The sequence below is a fragment of the Mustelus asterias genome, chromosome 2, assembly GCF_964213995.1.
Source record: "Mustelus asterias chromosome 2, sMusAst1.hap1.1, whole genome shotgun sequence".
NCBI lineage: Eukaryota > Metazoa > Chordata > Chondrichthyes > Carcharhiniformes > Triakidae > Mustelus > Mustelus asterias.
Window position 1 is genome coordinate 84,672,065 of NC_135802.1, and position 21,534 is coordinate 84,693,598.

At 41.9% G+C, this 21,534-nt stretch overlaps 1 protein-coding gene across 1 annotated transcript in view; it reads right to left on the bottom strand.

The window, feature by feature from the left end:
- The window catches only part of thsd7aa (thrombospondin, type I, domain containing 7Aa), a 398,355-nt gene that overhangs the window by 93,064 nt on the left and 283,757 nt on the right, over window positions 1–21,534 (bottom strand). Inside the window, exons 11-12 of the mRNA XM_078228043.1 lie at window positions 18,949–19,052; window positions 1,662–1,856 (exon numbers count right to left, since the gene is read on the bottom strand). Of these exons, the coding sequence (XP_078084169.1) occupies window positions 1,662–1,856; window positions 18,949–19,052 (299 nt within the window). The remainder of the gene's footprint in view (window positions 1–1,661; window positions 1,857–18,948; window positions 19,053–21,534) is intronic.

Below are 21,534 nucleotides of genomic sequence, written 5' to 3' on the forward strand. Positions count from 1 at the left end.
CATGCCCTCTTTTAATGGCACTAGCTGCCGCACTTATAGATCCTCAAGCTTTGCTGTGTGTTAGTGAATCAGTTTATGAATAAATGGGTGGGTGAATGGGTAAATGTGTAGGTGTGTAAGTGGGTAGGTGGGTAAGGTGGGTGAATTAAGCGGTTAGGGTGAGAGGGTGAGAGGGTTGGAAATGTGGGTGCATGGGAGGGGTGTTCAAAGGAAGTAAATTCTGAACGAAGCCAGGAGTTGAAGAGCTGAAAGATATACTGTGTGGTTTGTGCTTTAAAGGGGTTTGAAACTTGGATTGTTCAAGCCAACTGTTTCTTAGGAAAAGAAGACTTCGGGATAATAGGACCTTGTAACAGTAGCTTTTGATTCTTCCCTCAAACACTGGCATATTATTGCAAACGTAACAAAATGAGCTCAAAAATTTCTCACACGAGTGAAACTGGTTCTTAATCCTCTTATGTAATCTAAATCTTATACAATTACAGTCTAGGTCTTAAGTCACAGTTTTTGGAACTGTGAAGATTCAATACTGTTCCAGGTTTATGTTATTTGTTATTTTTGTTCTGTAAAATACCATCAAACATACAGTGACAGCAAAAGGAATCGGATAGGGTGGATGCCTCAAGAATTATCTATAAACACTTGCTAAATAGAAGTTGAATTGTCATGCATATTATTTAAATAGTGCTGTCTTATCAAAGTAATTTAAAAGTTGATACAAAAATGCTGTATCCAAAAACTGCAACATTTTGTTGTGAAGTGTAAATTCAAAGGTTTATTACTTTAAGGGTGGCTTGATGGCCAGAGGACTGGAAAGTAGCTAATGTAACACCACTGTTTAAGAAGGGAGGGAGGCAGCAGATGGGAAATTATAGGCGATTAGCCTGACTTCGGTCATTGGCAAGATTTTAGAGTCCATTATTAAAGATTAGCTCGCAGAGTACTTGGGGGTGCGTGATAAAATAGGACTGAGTCAGCACCGCTTCGTCAAGGGGAGGTCATGTCTGACAAATCTGTTAGAGTTCTTTGAGAAGGTAACAAGGAAGTTAGATAAAGGAGAACCAGTGGACGTGATTTATTTAGATTTCCAGAAGGTCTTTGACAAGGTGCCGCATAGGAGACTGTTAAATAAGTTAAGAGTCCATGGTGTTAACAATAAGATCCTGGTATTGGCTGACTGGCAGAAGGCAGAGAATGGGGATAAAGGGGTCTTTTTCAGGATGGCAGCCAGTGACCAGTGGTGTGCCTCAGGGGTCAGTGCTGGGACCACAACTTTTCACAATATACATTAACGATTTGGAAGAAGGAACTGAAGGCACTGTTGCTAATTTTGCAGATGATGCAAAGATATGTAGAGGGACAGGTAGTATTGAGGAAGCAGGGGAGCTGCAGAAGGATTTGGACAGGTTAGGGGAGTAGACAAAGAAGTGGCAGGTGGAATACAATGTGGAAAAGTGTGAGGATATGCACTTTGGAAGGAGGAATGGAGGCATAGACAATTTTCTAAATGGGGAAATGCTTAAGAAATCAGAAACACAAAGGGACTTGGGAGCCTTGTTCAAGATTCTCTTAAGGTTAACTTTTACTTTGTGGTATCAGAATAAGGTGGGATGGTCACACAGTCAGATTGTTAATAGTGATCTATTTGTTTAATTACTCACCAACAAGTGTCCTCCTTCGGGTCTGTACTGTACCACAGTCCCCACTGCAGGGAGAAAATTTGGACCAGTTGGTGAACTGGCAGTCATCTTGGCAGGGCAACTGACAGTGTTGTGTTAATGGTGGCATTGTGCCAGCCCACTTCCTGCAATTATTAACGTCCACTTGACCACCATCTTGCTTGCGACAGGATATTGCTAAAAGCAGAAGAAATAGGATTGCATAAAAGGCAAAGGTTTGTTGAAAGTATTCGCTTATATTGTTAAATACCAGAAATATTTTCTAGAGCAATTTATCACAATAAATTAGCTTAAATAACAAGGCTGCAAAATTTAGTAAAATCTGAAAACAACTGTGGGGAGCCATCATGCATCACACACGTGACACAGTCATTTCTTCAGTCGTAGGGAGCTTGCAAACTTTGTGCTGTGCGCATGGTCATTTCAATGACTTTTGTGTGCATCATGTGCTACGGTTGACTTGCTGCACATCTGAGCTCCGAGTGCAGCATCTTCACAGTCTAGCATGAGTTCAAGGCAGCCTGCACCTTTTAAAGGGTGACTGGACTAAGTAGCAGAAAACATTCCAAGTGTGAGTTTGACCTGGAAAAAGCACAAGAATTGCACAAGATGGATACAGTGAGCTCCAAGTTCTTTGATGCAGCACTGAAGGCCTTGGTGCATGAAGTAGATTGGAGAGATCCTCAACCCACAGATCACCAGGACACACTGCGGACAGATACTGTGAAAGCATTTGGGGCATGGTTTGTTGAGTTGTCACTACCCGTGGTGTGTACTATGTAGACACCAATAATCAGTCTTGTACATGTTACCAAGAAGTCATTATTAACATTACTGAACTATGTACATTCATAGTAGAGTGTACAGGTATGGAGAGAACTCCATGACCCTCGTCAGACCCCACTTGGAGTACTGTGCTCAGTTCTGGTCGCCTCAAAATAGGAAGGATGTGGAAAAGATTGAAAGGGTGCAGAGGAGATTTACAAGGATGTTGCCTGGATTGAGTGGCATGCCTTATGAGGATAGGCTGAGGGAGCTCGGTCTTTTCTCCTTGGAGAGACGAAGGATGAGAGAAGATCTAATAGAGGTGTATAAGATGTTGAGAGGCATAGATCGGGTGGACTCTCAGAGGCTTTTTCCCAGGGTGGAAATGTCTGCTACGAGAGGACACAGGTTTAGGGTGCTGGGGGGTAGGTACAGGGGAGATGTTAGGGGTAAGTTTTTCACACAGAGGGTGGTGGGCGAGTGGAATCGGCTGCCGTCAGTGGTGGTGGAGGCAAACTCAATTGGGTCTTTTAAGAGACTCCTGGATGAGTACATGGAGCGTAATAGGATGGAGGGTTATAGGTAGGTCTAGAAGGTAGGGATGTGTTCGGCACAACTTGTGGGCCGAAGGGCCTGTTTGTGCTGTAGTTTTTCTATGTTTCTATGTCCTTGCATGTTGCTACCTATTCTACACTGTTGATTTAAGATCAAGGTCAGAAACTTTCTTATATCACTGGTGGGTGGTACTGTATTCACTCCCAACTTAACCCTTAATCTTCTGAATCCTTCTACAACAGGGAAGATAGTCATCACAGCCAATGCCAACAGTATAACACAACAAACTTGGATGTAACGCTGTAAGAAGTTTAAGGACCTCATATGAGGGGCCTAGTTCAGTAAATGTATCTACAACTGCCATATCCTGGTAACCACTAGCTTCACACAATGCTTGATTCACCACTGCCCCTTTACTTACTATCCAGTAATATTGAGACTAATAATAAACCATGAGGTCAGTGGTAGTAAACTAATTGGAACAGTTTATTAACGCATCTTTATCCTACACAGTCAGCACAAGACGAGCTAGGCAAGCTCCACCCAGGGTGAGCTTGAATCCTGGGTCACCTGACCCATTCTCTTAAAGGGGCATGCCCCAACAAACATAACAGTGAGACATTGCCTGTAGGCAAGGCAGAGGGAGGGGGTATGCAGGTGATAGCGCACTTGAGATCACAGAAGTCCTGCCACAGAGGATACCAATGAGGAATACGATAGGGCAATGGAGCGGCTTACAGAAAGAAACTAGATGGGTATTTACAGAAATATTAGGTGCATTGACAGGCCTACCAGAAAGCTTGCGGTCACTGTCAAGGAGCATGGAAGATGCTGGCATCAACCTTGCATTGGGCTTTGCAGAGCTGGGAACCCATCTTTTCCAGCATGGACATGATGACCAACTCTGTTAGTGCACTTGTGGAGCAAACCATGATGCAGCATCTGATGGCCAATAACTCAACATCCATTGCAAACAGGAAGAAGCAGCACAATGTACTTGAGTGCTACAGTGCAAGCTCAGACTGATGTCATGCAAGGTCAGCTTGTTGCCATCCATTATCAGGGAGTTACCACTACTACGTTGGATAGTTGTTTTTAGAGGATCTTTCAGGTTTTCACAGTTGTCCAGCAATCTGTCTTCCAACAAATTACTAGGATTGTTTAGATGCCATCCAGGAGGAATGGGTGTGGTGCTGTGGATTAGAACCTGTTATTGTCTTCCAGAATAACAGCATTCAACCTCCAGCCCCTGCCACTTGCTGTGCTGTTGCTGCTACTGCCTGTCAGCCACTCAGTCCAGATCCCTACCATCCACGAGGAGATAGTGCAGTCTGAAGTCTTCTAGGACCAGAGCTGCTCAAATCAGTTTGAGTCTCTCCTATTGAAAGGCAGCAGCATCCCACCAGCCGTACTGCAACTACTGGAGTATCACAGTGTAGGAGCACTAGGGAGGGTAAGACACACAAGGGGAGTTAGCTGACTTTCGGATGCAATATTGAAGGGATTAGAATGTTTGCTTTGTGGTAGTTTTTAATGAAAGCTTTGTGATGAAGAGGATGTTGGTCAGTAACCAAGGGAAGGTAAGGCGTGGGACTGTTGAATGAGGAACTTATCTTGTCTTGATTTCGGAGCCTAGTTGGGGTTTCTTTAGAATTCTCCTGTTTCCCTTAGATTGCTAGTGTAGACTATTATTCTTGGTAATTTACAGATCTATATATATCTCAGCACTCTCCACAAGGTTGTACTTTTGCTTCTCACCAGATTTTAAAAAAAGAATCTTTAATACATTTTACCCAAAATCAACTTGAATAAATATTTGGCCAACAATACAAAGCATCATGTATTTGCAGTTGTCATTCATGTGCAAAATGACCTGAGACAGTGCTGAGATGGCCAGAGTTTATGCCCAAAATTCCTCTGTTCTTCCAAATTTATAGATCAGGCTGCTAAAAAGTATTAATACATTCTGAATGAACACAGCCAGGCCTGGATACACATTGGCCTTAGGTACAACATACACCCCAAATAAGATCCACATTGAAGCTGTGAGAGATCCAAACATTAGCAGGAAACCAATAAAAAGCCAGACTTGTGCAACTGTTCTTCCCAGGCAGCCATCGCTTTATCCATCCCCTTAGATCTGTCCTTCAGACACAATGTTTATCATAAAAAAAAAACAGATGTTGGTTACTTAATCAATGAGATCACAGAAGTCCTGCCACAGAGGATACCAATGAGGAATACGATAGGGCAATGGAGCGGCTTACAGAAAGAAACTAGATGGGAATTTACAGAAATGTTAGGTGCATTGACAGGCCTGCCAGAAAGCTTGCAGTCACTGTCAAGGCGCATGGAAGATGCTGGCATCAACCTTGCATTGGGCTTTGCAGAGCTGGGAACCCATCTTTTCCAGCATGGACATGGTGACCAACTCTGTTAGCGCACTTGTGGAGCAAACCATGATGCAGCATCTGATGGCCAATAACTCAACATCCATTGCAAACAGGAAGAAGCAGCACAATGTACTTGAGTGCTACAGTGCAAGCTCAGACTGATGTCATGCAAGGTCAGCTTGTTGCCATCCATGATTAGGGAGTTACCACTACTGCGTTGGATAGTTGTTTTTAGAGGATCTTTCAGGTTTTCACAGTTGTCCAGCAATCTGTCTTCCAACAAATTACTAGGATTGTTTAGATGCCATCCAGGAGGAATGTGTCATTGCATCATAGTTTACATCAGTAGTTACATTGGTATTAGGTGCCCCTGATGTTAATCCTTTGCTCTACATCTCCCTCTAAGTATTTATCCCAAATATAAACATACTCCTATATCTCCCCTCAAAGTCTCCGATTTCGCAGGGTTAGTCTCTGTGGTGCTTTGACCAACCTCCCTGATCCAGTCCTGATTTCACTTTGAGGTTGAGGATGAACTGAACACTTGGCCACTCGATAGGAGTGTCTTCCACCTTGGTGGTCATAGAATTTCTACTTATTTCTGGTTCTTTGTCTCCATCACGTATTAAGTTCTTTGTCCAAAGTTCCATTAGTTTCCTTCCCAAGGATATCCAGGTTCTTTGGTTCCTTCTTATATTTCCCTGGTCCATTTCTATTCCAAAAAATCCTGACTGTGGATCTTTTTCTATCACAATAGTTTTTTTCTGTTGGTCTCATATCAACACTCTCTCCCTGGACTGTAGCATTTTTTAGTCTCATGTGCTCTATGTCTGAAGTTGAAATGATGAACTTGACTGTCTCTTTGTTGCTCCTCATGCTTCCTAATTCCCTCAAGATCATCTGAGGTAATGTTAGGTTATAAGTTTAAGTTTATTTTAAAGTTTATTTATTATTGTCACAAGTAGGCTTACATTAACACTGCAATGAAGTTACTGTGAAAATCCCCTAGTTGCCACACTCCGGCACCTGTTCGGGTACACTGAGGGAGAATTTAGCATGGCCAATGCACCTAACCAGCGCGTCTTTTGGACCGTGGGAGGAAACTGGAGCATCCGGAGGAAACCCATGCAGAGACGGGGAGGACGTGCAAACTGCACACAGGCAGTGATGCAAGCCGGGAATTGAACCTGGGTCCCTGGCATTGTGAGGCAGCAGTGCTAACCATTGTGCCACCGTGCTGCCCATATAGTGTTTGTTGTAGAGCTGGAAGTTGTGTTTGCAGACATCTTCCCATCAATGACTCGGTGGCAAGAACCCGTTTTTAAGTGGTGAGGTTCTGTAGTTTTTTTATTCATTTATAGGCATTGCTAGCTAGGCTAGCATTTATTGCTCATCCCTAGTTGCCCTTCAGAAGGTGGTGATGAGCTGCATTCTTGAACCGCTACAGTCCCTGAGGTATAGGAACACCAACAGTGCTGTTTGGGAGGGAATTCCAGGATTGTGATCTAGCAACAGTGAAGGAATGGAGATGTATTTTCAAGTCAGGACAGTGAGTGACTTGGAGGGGAACCTTCAAGTGGTGGTTTTCCCAGGTACCTCCTGCTCTTGTCCTTCTACATGGGTCATGGGTTTGGAGGGTGCTGCCTAAGGAAACTTGGTGAGTTCTTGCAGTGCATCTTGTAGATGGTACACATGGTTGTCACTGTTCATTGGTGGTGAAGGGATTGAATGTTTGTGGCAGGGTTAGCAATGAAGTAGGCTGCTTTGTCCTGCATCATGTCAAGCTTCTTGAGTGTTGTTGGAGCTGCAGTCATCCAGATAAGTGAAGACTATTACACTCCTGACTTGTGTCTTGGGGGGCATGCTCTGGGGAGTCAGGTGGCGAGTTAATTGCCACAGGATTCCTAGCCTTTGACCTGCTCTGGTAGCCATAGTATTTATATGGTTAGTCCAGTTCAGCTTCAGTTAAGAATGGCTAAGTTAATACCTTAGTTCATTTTTTTCAATTCCTTGATTGTTCAAACTCATCTTTCTGATCCTCTGTTTGAGTGAGGATATCTCGGCAAACATACATGAAACCATATTCTTAAGCAAAGTTGCAGAACAGATCATTAGCTGAACTGAGGACTGCTCTCTGACACCACAATGTCCGAGTTGTCATGTGTCACAAATATTGTGTTAGATGATGTATTGACTGCCTCTGCCATGATGCTGTGCAATCTATTCACTTCAAACCATCTGGAGTAGTGATCAATGACGGTGATGAAAACAGCCTTTAAACTTAAATAAATCCATTCCCAACTGCTGGCGTGTCCTCAAAGGAAAAGTGGAGGGTGCCAGTAATTTTCTCTGCTGTTGGCTATTCACTGTACATGTAAGGCAATTCATGATTAACTCTTCAATGGAATGATTGATGCTTGGACACCAGATTGACTGCTGGGCTCTTGCTCAGCATTTTTCTATGCCCAAGTGACTTTGATCAATTTTCTGGAGAATTGCAAGTCAAGCTGTTTTAGGCATGACTAGTCTGTCATTTAAAACTAAGAAATCGTCAATGATTGTGAGGTGTTTACTCTGTTTGAAGTATTGGTGAAGTATTGGATTGTACGAAGTATAATCCAGTCATCCATTCTGGCAATACTCTTTTACGTTGATACACTCATCATCCTGCTTGCTTGCTTGATCTCTTGTAATCTCTTTTTTGTGGCTGGGAAGTTCTTAGAGATAAGTGAAGCATTTGCCTCCACTTACTCAATAAAATTTAAACCTTTCAGTTTGACTCCTTTCACTGGTTCTCTGGTACTTCCCTTGAACACACTCAGTAACTTAATTCATGGGTCTCCGTCTAAACCAGTATTTTTCTAACTTTTTTTCCAGTGACCCACTCTTAACAAATGACCATGCCTTGTGACCCATGTCACGTGGGATGTGTAATGAAATACGATTTTTCTACTTTATGCTAATATTATAGAGTATATTAAATGTCAGGGGGTTCGTTTCAGATCCATGTTCCAATTTATTCTGGTCATATCTCAGCAAAAAGGTAGTTGGTGTCAGTATTTTGCAAACTCCCCTTGTCAGCATATAATTTCAAAATAAGTGTCAGAAATCAGACAGTACACTCATTTACTGTGTATCAGCCATCCATAGAAAATTGGCTGCCGTTTATTTGTGACAGATTTCTCGTTTAAGATGCACCTTTGAAATGCAGAGCTCACCAGATCAACATGTAGCTTTTAGTTGGAAACTTAGTAGGGGCAGTCACCAATTATCTCTATCTGTTACCATCCCATCAATAAACATCCCCAGTCGGTGGGATATGTCACATCTATAATTACATTTTGCTGCATCCAATGAAGTCTGTGGTTGTGTCAATTATCATTTCTCACATACAGGCGTAATTTAAAAAAAATGTCTCAATGGTTTTCCTGTTTTCAGACACTATTTCATTTTGAAATTGATTCAACAGCAAAAAATTTTATGCACACAGGAAAAATAATGAGTTGGATTATGAGATAATGACTATACTTGTCAAACTCTGAAGTGGCACAGTGGTTAGCAGTGCTACCTCACAACGCCAGGGACCCGTGTTCGATTCCCGGCTTGGGTCACTGTCTGTGTGGAGTTTGCACGTTCTCCCCGTGTCTGTGTGGGTTTCCTCCAGGTGCTCTGGTTTCCTCTCTCAGTCCGAAAGACGTGCTGGTTAGGTGCATTGGCCATGCTAAATTCTCCCTCAGTGTACCCGAACAGGCGCCGTGGTGTGGCGACTAGGGGATTTTCACAGTAACTTCATTACAGTGTTAATGTAAGCCTACTTGTGACATTAAGAAATAAACTTTAAACTCGAGACTCAGGCAGAGTGCACTGACTGGGCATACTGCAGTACTGCTGCTACAGTCGCAATCTAAATGGGATTTACTGTACAATTAAAAATACACCCTCTCCTAATTCTTAACTTTTACTTTCATAAAGTGCACATAACTTGAATTTTATCAGGCAATACTAAGCTTTTCCTCCACATCAAAAGTCCTCATGCTGGTTATGTCATTGAGAGGTTCTCATTGTCATACTGCCTTCTGCAAAATGTGCGCTATAAACAAGAACATCTCGCACTTTTTTTGAACAGAATCACAGAAAATCCCCGCGATTGTTTTCGTAATAGAATCACAGGACATCCCGTGTTTCTTTTGAACTGAATCAATTTGTAGGGCAACGGGAATTTACCCGGCGACCCATTTTTAACTTTCCACAGATCGCAATGCCACTTTAAAAAAGCCTGGTCTAAAACATTCAATTCCAGGCGGCATTTTTGCAATCTCATTTAGGTTAAGGAAAGCAATCAAAGGTTTGTGGTCGGTTTTGATTTTAAATCTTAATCCCCTGACATAATCAGAGCTTCTCATGCACCCATGTAGCTGTTATGCTTCTTTCTAAATGGTTGCATACCTTTTCTCTGTGCCCATGAGAGATCTTGCGGTATAATAAACTAGCCTTCTTTGTCCATCTTATTGAACCTGAAACATGACTGTGCCAAAGTCCGCAGCTACAATTGTTGGCAGCCCTGGATAGTAATGCATTAGAATTTCTGCTGAAATCAGGAGATTTTTGATCTTGTCAAAGGCATTTTGCTGCTCCACATTCCAGCACCACTGTTGACCTTGTCTCAACAGCTGTCACAACGGCTCATTGATTTCCGTCAACTTTTATAGGAACTTGCCTACTTGATTGACCATCCCAAGGAATCTTTGTAATTCTGTAATCTTTTCAGTTTGTGGCAATCCTTTAATGACCTTGGTTTTTTGCAAGTTGACATTACTTCCTGAATCTTGAATAATGTGGCCTAAGAATTTTATCATCGGCTTTGCATATTCACATTTTAAAAAAATGTCAAACCTCTTTCTTTGAGGACGGCTCTCACTCAACAGTCTTCTCCAAATCAACTCACTGTGCGGCAAGCAAAGGGAGAATAGAAACAACAGCACCTGTGACAGAACTGAGCAGAACTCTTGAATTAAGAACCAAGATCTTAACTACATGCTAAACTGCTACCATATAAACATTATCAACTTTAAGAAGCAGTACAAACCTGCAAGCATTTCTATTAATTCAGCAACAGTCTTTAGAAATCAATCAGCTAACCTAATGGGGGCTCATTCCTGATGCTAAACACATTTTTATTTGTGTATGGTTAAAAGAAGCTGAAAGGAGGCCAGCCCAATGAAGCTGACAGTCTCCCCAGAGAGAGGGCCTCTGCCTTCCTGTCAGCAAGCGACCAAACCATTGCCGTTCCTGCCTACATGCTGTGGCTTCTCTCCTGAAATCTATTGCCTCAATTTTACCATCCTTCGTGCCTCCAAGTCCATCTCCAAAGGGCTGGGAAAATCCTGGCCATAGTATACATGAAATGAATTGAATTGGCTCAAGAGAATTTAGATGACAAACTGTAAGGAATAGTAGACTTGTCACTTTCAATGCAAGGGTAATGTGGAAAAGCAATTGGTACATACAGTCAGAACAGTGGCTACAGAGGTTATGTTGAGACTTTTATGATTACTAGTCGATCCTCACATGGGGTATCACATACACTATAATATGGTCACCGTGCAGCAAAACAGACATACAGTGCGCAGTGTGTATGTAACAAGATTGATCAAAGTATAAAGGAGATGGTCCATGAGGATAGATTAAAGAAGCTCGATCCAGTTAATGGAGTTGATAGGAGCTCTTTACAAAGTAATAGATTGTATTGATAAGGCAAAGCACTACTCTAAGGTAGTTCTATTCAACGGAAATTTCCAATTTAATTTAGGAAAAACTTTCTAGTCAAAGGATGAACATTTTTATTGGGAATGTCCCCTGCTATTGTCTGGATTATCTGCTAAAATGGGGCAATAAGGTAACAGATGGGAGAGAGATGGAACAAGACCAAAATGAGAGTCTCACTAATTAATTAAAAGAGTTTTGGGTCCTGGTGGGATGGGGATTTGAAAAGGAATAGCAGGATGGCTGAAGAGAGGGAGAGGTTGACTAGTGCTAGATTAATGAACAAAGAACAAAGAACAGTACAGCACAGGAAACAGGCTCTTCGGCCCTCCAAGCCTGTGCCGCTCCTTGGTCCAACTAGACCAATCGTTTGTATCCCTCCATTCCCAGGCTGCTCATGTGACTATCCAGGTAAGTCTTAAACGATGTCAGCGTGTCTGCCTCCACCACCCTACTTGGCAGCGCATTCAAGGCCCCCACCACCCTCTGTGTAAAAAACATCCCTCTAATACCCGAGTTATACTTCGCCCCCTCACCTTGAGCCCTTGACCCCTCGTGATCGTCACCTCCGACCTGGGAAAAAGCTTCCCACCGTTCACCCTATCTATACCCTTCATAATCTTGTACACCTCTATTAGATCTCCCCTCATTCTCTGTCTTTCCAGGGAGAACAACCCTAGTTTACCCAATCTCTCCTCATAGCTAAGACCCTCCATACCAGGCAACATTCTGGTAAACCTTCTCTGCACTCTCTCTAACGCCTCCACATCCTTCTGGTAGTGCGGCGACCAGAACTGGACGCAGTACTCCAAATGTGGCCTAACCAGCGTTCTATACAGCTGCATCATCAGACTCCAGCTTTTATACTCTATACCCCGTCCTATAAAAGCAAGCATACCATATGCCTTCTTCACCACCTTCTCCACCTGTGTTGCCACCTTCAAGGATTTGTGGACTTGCACACCTAGGTCCCTCTGTGTTTCTATACTCTTGATGGCTCTGCCATTTATTGTATAACTCCTCCCCACATTATTTCTTCCAAAATGCATCACTTCGCATTTATCCGGATTAAATTCCATCTCCACCTCTCCGCCCAATTTTCCAGCCTATCGATATCCTACTGTATTGCCCGACAATGCTCATCGCTTTCCGCAAGTCCAGCCATCTTCGTGTCATCCGCAAACTTGCTGATAACACCAGTTACACCTTCTTCCAAATCATTTATATATATCACAAATAGCAGAGGTCCCAGTACAGAGCCCTGCGGAACACCACTGGTCACAGACCTCCAGCCGGAAAAAGTCCCTTCGACCGCTACCCTCTGTCTCCTATGGCCAAGCCAGTTCTCCACCCATCTAGCCACCTCTCCTTGTATCCCATGAGCCTTAACCTTCTTAACCAACCTGCCATGTGGGACTTTGTCAAATGCCTTACTGAAATCCATATAGACAACATCCACGGCCCTTCCTTCATCAACCGTTTTTGTCACTTCTTCAAAAAACTCCACCAAATTTGTAAGGCACGACCTCCCTCTTACAAAACCATGCTGTCTGTCACTAATGAGATTGTTCCGTTCTAAATGCACATACATCCTGTCTCTAAGAATCCTCTCCAACAGCTTCCCTACCATGGATGTCAAGCTCACTGGCCTATAATTACCCGGGTTATCCCTGCTACCCTTCTTAAACAACGGGACCACATTCGCTATCCTCCAATCCTCAGGGACCTCACCTGTGTCCAAAGAAGCGACAAAGATTTCCGTCAGAGGCCCAGCAATTTCATCTCTCGTCTCCCTGAGCAGTCGAGGATAGATGCCATCAGGCCCTGTGGCTTTGTCAGTTTTAATGTTCCCTAAAAAGCCTAACACTTCCTCCCTTGTAATGGAGATTTTCTCTAACGGGTCAACACCTCCCTCCGAGACACTCCTGGTTAACACGTCCCTCTCCTTCGTGAATACCGATGCAAAGTATTCATTTACGATCTCCCCTATTCCCTTGGGGTTCTAAGCATAATTCCCCTCCTTTATCCCCGAGAGGTCCGATTTTCTCCCTGACAACTCTTTTGTTCCTAACGTATGAATAGAATGCCTTAGGATTCTCCTTAATCCTGCCTGCCAAGAACATCTCGTGACCTCTATTTCCCTTCTAACTCCCCGTTTGAATTCTTTCCTACTCTCTCTGTATTCCTCCAGAGCTCCATCTGTTTTCTGTTGCCTGGACTTAACATACGCCTCCCTTTTCATTTTAATTAGATCCTCAATTTCCCTGGTTATCCACGGCTCTCGAATCCTACCTTTCCTATCTTTCCTTTTTACCGGCACATGCCTATCCTGCAGCCTTATCAATTGTTCCTTAAAAGACTCCCACATGCCAGATGCGGACTTACCCTCGAACATCCTCTCCCAATCAACGTCCACCAATCCCTGCCTAATTCGGCTATAGTTAGCCTTCCCCCAATTTAGCACCCTGCCCGTAGGACAGCACTCATCCTTGTCCATCACTATCCTAAAGTTAACAGAGTTGTGGTCACTATTTGCCACGTGTTCCCCTACTGAAACTTTGACGACCTGACCTGGCTCATTTCCCAGAACTAGGTCCAGTGTAGCCCCCTCTCTAGTCGGGCTATCTACATACTGTTCCAAAGAACCTTCCAGTATGCATTTTACAAATTCCTCCCCGTCCGGAACCCCAGCTCTAAGCACTTTCCAGTCTATACCAGGGAAATTAAAGTCCCCCACTACAACAACCCTATTTTTTCTGCACCTATCCAGAATCTCCTGACATATCCTTTCCTCCACTTCCCGTGGCCTGTTGGGTGGTCTGTAGTACACCCCCAGCATAGTGACTGCACCCTTCCTGTTTCTGAGTTCCACCCACAGTGACTCAGTACATGACCCCTCTAAGTTGTCTACCCTCTGCACTGCGGTAGTATGCTCCCTAACTAATGTCGCTCCTCCCCCACCTTTTTTAGCCCCTCCTCTGTCTCGCCTAAAACACTTATACCCCGGAATATTCAGCTGATTTAAAACTTTGCAGAAAGAAGAAATGGACCTGAACTAGACTAGGAAAATATTAACAGTAAATTGCAAACATGAACTCCCTTCAGAGAAAAGAAACCCAAAAACAGTATGTCACTAAAGCGATGAAGGAAATGTCAAAATTTTGAATTGTAGCGTCACCCAGTGGTAACCGCTAGAAAATGCTTGTAAATGTAAGCCTATTCAATAGTGGTTTTATGACAGAGAAAATATGATAAACAACTATGTATTCAGAATGGAATAAAAATCCATTTCCAACAGAAATCTCACACAATTGTAAATGTCAAAGGGTGTGGATTTTTTTGACACCGTTTGGTCCATAAGGAATGTCATGGGTGACAGGAGGTACTGATTTTAATAATATTAGTCAACCTCCTGCAGTGTTGCAAATAGGTATTCCAGAACAGTTTGGATTTTTCCAGTTCAGTAGAATTAATGCATGCACGGTGGAGTTATGGGATGGTGAGAAGGGGGAAGAGGATGACTGAAATGGAGGTAAGTGAAGAAAGAATGGGAATAGAGTTGAGGGGAGAGGGAGAGAGGATGAAGGCAGTGGGGTTAATTTTGACTTTGAACAATTGTGTAAAATGGTGAGACTGATACAGTTCCCTGCTTTAAATCTCTCCTGATTTTCATTTCTTTCTAAGTCATAGTAGGTGCTTTGGTTCTCCCTGTAGCAGTGTGACTGAGATTAACAATGCAGTGAAGTGCTGCAACGTTTAAACACTTCACAAGTGTTCCCTTAAGCTATCTGAAATAAATCGCATAGATCTGAAAATAATCACAGTCAGAACAAATGACTTATAAGCAGTTTGCCTGAGATAAAACGTGCAACAATGTTTGTTTCAAGCAGTTGTTATGAAACGTGAATTTGTGGGAACCAAAGAGCTTCACAGGGCAGGAAGCTGGGTGGTAAAAATCCAGCTAGTGCTGAACAGGAAATACATTTTCTTGGATGACATATTCATAGCTTACACTCTCATGCAAACAGCACCCTTAGCAACTGTTGTTTACAACAGAAGGGAAGCACTGAAAATAATTTCTAAGCCTTTGTGTCACATCAGACCCTGACGTATGATAATGTTCAAAATCTTCCAAGTGATCTTGCTTGTTCCGGATTTCTCATGGGAACATTTGATTTTATGTCAATTTGCTTTGGCAAGATTACCTACATCCAGTCTGCTTTCTTTTCTTCCTCCCCTTGTTACATTTTCTTTCCAATTTTCCACCTCGTTTCCTCCCCCTCATGTTGGGTTAATGAAGAGTGAATTAACCTCTACGATCTTACACACTTTTCATGGGCCCTCTTCGACAGCAAGCAACAAGACTATTCAACTGTGAGGCCATCATTCATCTGTCCAATTTGTTCCTAAATCAGTGCGAGAGAGGACGTGTGTGCATTGACTAGCAAAATCTCTGGACAAAACCTAGGAGTGAGAATCATGGCAGCAAAGAAAGAGGACATCTGACCCTTCATGAATGTGCTGATGCTAACTCTTTAACTGGTGCCTCTATTCCTATATCTTAACTAGAAAACCACCAAAGGCTGATTCTGTTGTTATGTCACCATAAGGATAACAGTAGCAGTTAACTCACATTTTATGGTGGATAAGCTGAGAGAAGTCAAACTCTGAACTGATAAAATCCAGCAATGGAAGGGAAAGAGAGATGCAGATCATAGAAATCATAGAAACCCTACAGTGCAGAAGGAGGCCATTCGGCCCATCGAGTCTGCACCGACCACAATCCCACCCAGGCCCTACCCCCACATATTTGCCCGCTAATCCCGCTAAACTACGCATCTCATAAATAATGTTTAAATTTAATTTAAATTCAATTTCATTTAATAATTTTTAAATTATATGTTCAGATGTGAGTGACTATGCTAAGACCATATTTATTACTCATTCCTATTTGCCTTAACAAGTGATTATTTGCCAGGCACTTCAGAGGGCTTTAAGAGTCAACCAAGTAATGTGGAATAGAGTTACATGTTGGTCAGATTAGATGGGAGTGACATGTTCTGTTCTTTGAAAGACATGAATTTCACAACTTATGATATTAGGATTTGAATTTGTGATCCTTGGTTTAATCCTGGAGTCCTACAACCATTATAAAATAAAAGAGGCAGCCAGGCCACATGTGAGGATGGAAGTTCTACACAGGCTGAAGGAATACTGATTTAACTGGAGGTGGTGCCTGGAAAGACTAATGAAGTGAAGACCAAAGATGCTTGGGGCAAAGTTAACCACTGCTGCCTCACAGCGCCAGGGAACAGGGTTTGGATCCTGGTGACTGACTGTGGACTGGTGACTGACTTCTCCCCATGTTCGTGTGAGCTTCCTCCTACAGTCCAAAAATGTGCAGATTAGGTGGATTGGCTATGCTAAATTGCCCCTTAGTGTCCAAAAATGTGTAGGTTAGGGGGATTAGCCATGGAAAATGGGCGGGGTTACAGGGATAGAGTGGAGGGGAGGACTTGGGTGGGATGCTCTTTCGGAGAGTTAGTGCAGACTCGATGGGCCAAATGGCCTCTTTCTGCACTGTAGGGATTCTATGGTTCTATGGGTTGGGAGGCCGTTTGTGGAGAGAGGGGTTTGGTGATAAGATCTGGGAAGTAGCATCAAGACAGCTCCCTAACACAGTCATGCTGTGTGGAATTTTCCCAGTGACAGACTGCTAGGCAGATGGGCTTCTTGCTCCAAAGAGGTGGACAACTGACTGGCATTCTTAAGGGCCATTTTACTGGGGCCGTCAGCAAGAAAGACAGCCACAGTGGCCCCAGCAATTCCATCTGGAGGGAACTTCTCTTAGGTCCCTGAACATTACCTGCCTCAACAATGTTGACCTCTCCTTGTGGCACTGCTGAGGCCTCTGAACCTGTCTGCCGTGCGTATTTGAACAGTGGGCTGACAAATGGTCAATAAGAAGACTGACTGCAGTAAAATCACCAAACCAGTTATGCTGGGCCCTGCTTTTCGTCACAACATTGCAGTCCCAAAACTGGCAATAAAATTCAGTTCTTGGAGTCAGATGGGTAATTGGAGTGTGTCAGGAAAGCTGAGACCAGCAAACACATCATGACCAGATGATCAAACCTAGGATCTTCCGCTCAGTATAACATTATACTCATTAGGCCAGCACTGCAGCATTCTGCTCTTTTCAAAACTGGTCATGAAAATCACAATTCCCTTTCATTACCTTCTGAGATCTGGACAAATGGATGACTACAAAGAACAGTACAGTACAAGAACACGCCCTTCGGCCCACCAAGTCTGTGTTGACATAGGTGCTTCTCTATTCTAATATTTTCTTGCCTCCACGTAGTCCATATGCTCCTATTCCTGCCTATTCATGTGTCTATCCAGATGTCTCTTCAACGTTGTTATAGAATCTTCCACCACCTCCTCCGGCAGCCCGTTCCAGACATTTACCATCCTCTCACTCTCAACCTATGCCCCCGAGTAATTGACTCTTCAATCATGGGAAAAAAAACTCTTGACTATCCACTCTATCCAAGCCTCTAGTAACCCTCTATCAAGTCCCCGCTCACCCTCCGATGCTCTAATGAAAATAATCCAAGTTTGTTCAGCCTCTCTTCATAGTCCATATCCTCCAAAACAGGCAACATCCCGGTAAATCTCTTCTGCACCCTTTCCAATGCATCAACATCCTTCCGGTAGTGAGGCAACCCGAATTGTACACAAAACTCCAAATGAGACGTAACCAAAGTCTTATACAGCTACAACATGATTTTCCAATCCTTATACTCAACACCCCGACTGATGAAGGCCAGTATGCTATACACTATTTAATATAAATGACTAGTTTGATATAAAATTGTGAGTTTTATACCAGTTGCAGACAGGCGTATATTTTAGCACAAGGCAATTTTTGGAATATTAATCACAATCTTTTATTTAACATTCAATCAACATAAGACATAAAACAAATTACCCAAGTATGTTGCAGTTTACATATTTCTTGGATATTTTGATGACAGGGAAGGCCTGGTGGTGTGTAGTCTGTCATGGAATACGGCGCAAAACACCCGGCTGCATAAGTAATGAGTTTGGGACTGGACGATTTTCCCTTTGTGGCGGGAAACACTCTCCATTCCCGCCCCACCACGGGACTTAATCCCAGATGGAAGAATTCCGTCCATTATTGCATTGAAAATATTACTGATTATATTTTTAGAATTGTAACCTGGTGCACATTTATTAATGCAGCAGATAATTGCTTTATGAAAAAAAATCAACATTTTGGAATCAGTATCTTGTCCACTGCCTGTGAGTAATCAATTTTAAATAACTGATAGTGACTCTAAAAGTAGAGCCATTTACCAGTTAGACTGGTGTTCAGTAGTTTCTTAGTACATTGAAAAAATGTATGTAAAGCTTGTAAAATGTGTCAATTTGTATCCTTGCATTGGCAAATCAGTTTAATTTTAAGAGTTTCCTCAAAGGCCTGCAAATAGGGACAGTTATTAGAAATTTGGAACATTGATTAATTAATTCTGAGATGTGCCCAATTTTGTGGATGGTTCCAATTGAAGCACTTCTTTTTAAACCATCGCAAAAGATTATGGAAACTCAATTTGCATTGAACATAATTTGTGCTTAAATCCCATGATTTTTGCAATAGTTTGGCAGATTTGAGGCTAATTGCATTGAAATAAACAGCACAATCCAGCAGAAACACCTGCAGCAGATGTTTAACATGTGACAAGGATGCCATAAAGAAGTAAACTAACCTCTAGTTTGAAGTCCTGGACCACAGGTTTCATGTGCTCCAGGGCTGTCCTGACGGACATTCCAAGGTACTAATTGACATCGGCGCCATTTGTGTGTTTTCCATCTATTAGAAAGAAAGCAGCATTAAATATTACAATATTTAAAAATGAATTATGAAAATAAGTTGCATTTATTCTTTTCTACCATATTTATATTTTCCTCATCATTTCTCACAATGCATCCTCTTCCAGGTGAAGGGTAGTAGAATTGCAAGATTTGACGCAAGTCTTTCAGCCAAGTGAGGATTCATAAGGTTGATTTTATAAGGGGATATTAGATTGCTAAGAAAATGAAACAAAAAAATTGATATCAGGAAAATGTTCTTCATGCAAAGCTTCCAAATAGAATCGAGTAGTGGAGGCAAAAATCTTGCAAATGCTGAGAAAATAATGGGGTGCTGCAGCTTTTGAAATAGCCGTGGGAGCTGATATGATGGAAGAGAAAGAGTTAACATTCTTCACCTTCTCCCACCCGCTTATTGAATCCTACCACAATATTGAGCTTAATGTGTTCTGCAAGGCTGAGGGCTTTGGTCTCTCATTTAACCTCAGCAAGACTAAAATTCTCCATCACCCCTCCCCCGGACAAGCACCTACACCTCCAGTTATTATTGATGGGGAGACTTTAGAAGTCATTGAACAACTTCCATGATTTGGCAGCTTCCTTCGTCAAAGGGTCACCATTGCAGAGGAGATCTAGCACGGAATCAGCTGTGTTGGCACAGTCTTTCAAAAAATGGAATGACCGGATCTTCAACTGTATCAGCTTGCCACAGCAACATATCCCACATGGCTATTACTTAGGACGTGTAGTTAAGATTTAGCTAATGTTGAAAAAGATCAACTTCCTTAAGAAATGCATATCTTTATTCCATCAGGAAACATATAGTCACACGGGGGTCATCATTTTCCTGCTATTCTTGTGAAATTGTTTTAGGCTAATTCAAAATTCATTCAAGGGTGAATTAGTATTCTTAAAATAACATTATTTGTACATTGCCAAATGGTATGGAGCCTTGTAAGTCACAGTTCATTGTTATGATACAAAAAAAATAATATTCAGGGATAATATTCTGCCATATCATAACAATGAACTGCGACTTGCAGTGCTCCATACCATTTGGCGATGTACAAATAATGTTTTTTTAAGAATACTAATTCACCCTTGCGTGAATTTTGAATTAGTCTAAAACAATTTCACAAGAATAGCAGGAAAATTATGACCCCTGTGTGATTATAGCTTGTTTTCTGATGGAATAAAGATATGAATTTCTTAAGGAAGTTTATCTTTTTCAACATTAGCTAAATCTTAACTACACGTCCTAAATAATAGTCATGTGGGATATGTTGCTGTGGCAAGCTGATATGGATCACATTACAACTCTAACTTTTGCTAATAAATTTGTCAAAACGCCAATGGGAATTAAATCTGCCCCTGTTATTGATAAGAGAGTGTAATGTTTCTACTGCCGTGCAATCCATTTAAGAAAGATACAAATAAACTTTAGAAGCTTGTGTAGTAATATCACAGAGTGGGTTAGATTTTGACTATGCAAAAATGCATAAAATATAATAGCAAATTGACAAACTTGTTTTACAGCACTCTAGATTTTATTTTTGTTCAAATCATCTTCAGAAAGATCTAGTAGGGATTGCCAATTGCCACCTGATTTACATTACAGTCAAAAGCTATCCCAGTGATATTTTATCCCAAAGTCTCCTTCACCATGTTGCAATTTTGTACAAACATTGTGCACAACTACAAATAAAACAATTTTCATTAATTGATTTCATTTTTTTTTAAAGAACATTCTCATTTAATAAAGAAGATTGTGTTTGTTCTGGAAGTTATACATTCTACTATCCATTTTCAAAGAGATTTGAACCCAAGAAATGATCAATTAATCCTACTCTTAATAATTTACAGATGAGATTTAACATACTCTGATTTTTGCCATCAAATTCTCCTTCAAACTGGGGATCCTAGAATCATGGAATCATAAACACAGGAGACCATTCGACACATCATAACTGTGCCAGCTCTTTGAAAGAACTATTCAATTAAATGCACTCTACTTGTATACCTGCAATTATTTCCTTTGTAAATATTTAACATATTCTCTTTTGAACAAAACTATTCAATCTGTTTCCATCACCCTACCAGGCAATGCATTCCAGATCGCAAAATTTGCTGCATGAAATAATTCTCCTCATCTTTCCTTGGGTTCTTTTACGAATGACTTTTTTTGTCCTGTAGTCACCAATGCCCTGCAACTCTGCCAGTGGAAACCGTTTCTCCTTGTGTATTCCAAATAAAACCCCTTATAATACTGAGCAACTCTATCAAATTGCCTTCTTTTTCATTGTTCCCAGTTTCTTTACCCTCCCACATAACTGAAGTTCTTCATCTCTGTTACGAGAGTTTAGTAAATCTCTTCTGTATTCTCCTTCTTAAAGTATGGTGCCCAGAATTGAACACAATACTCCCAGTGCCACCTACTTAATAATTTATAAAGGTTTTGCTTTTGTACTCTATGGGGGCAATTC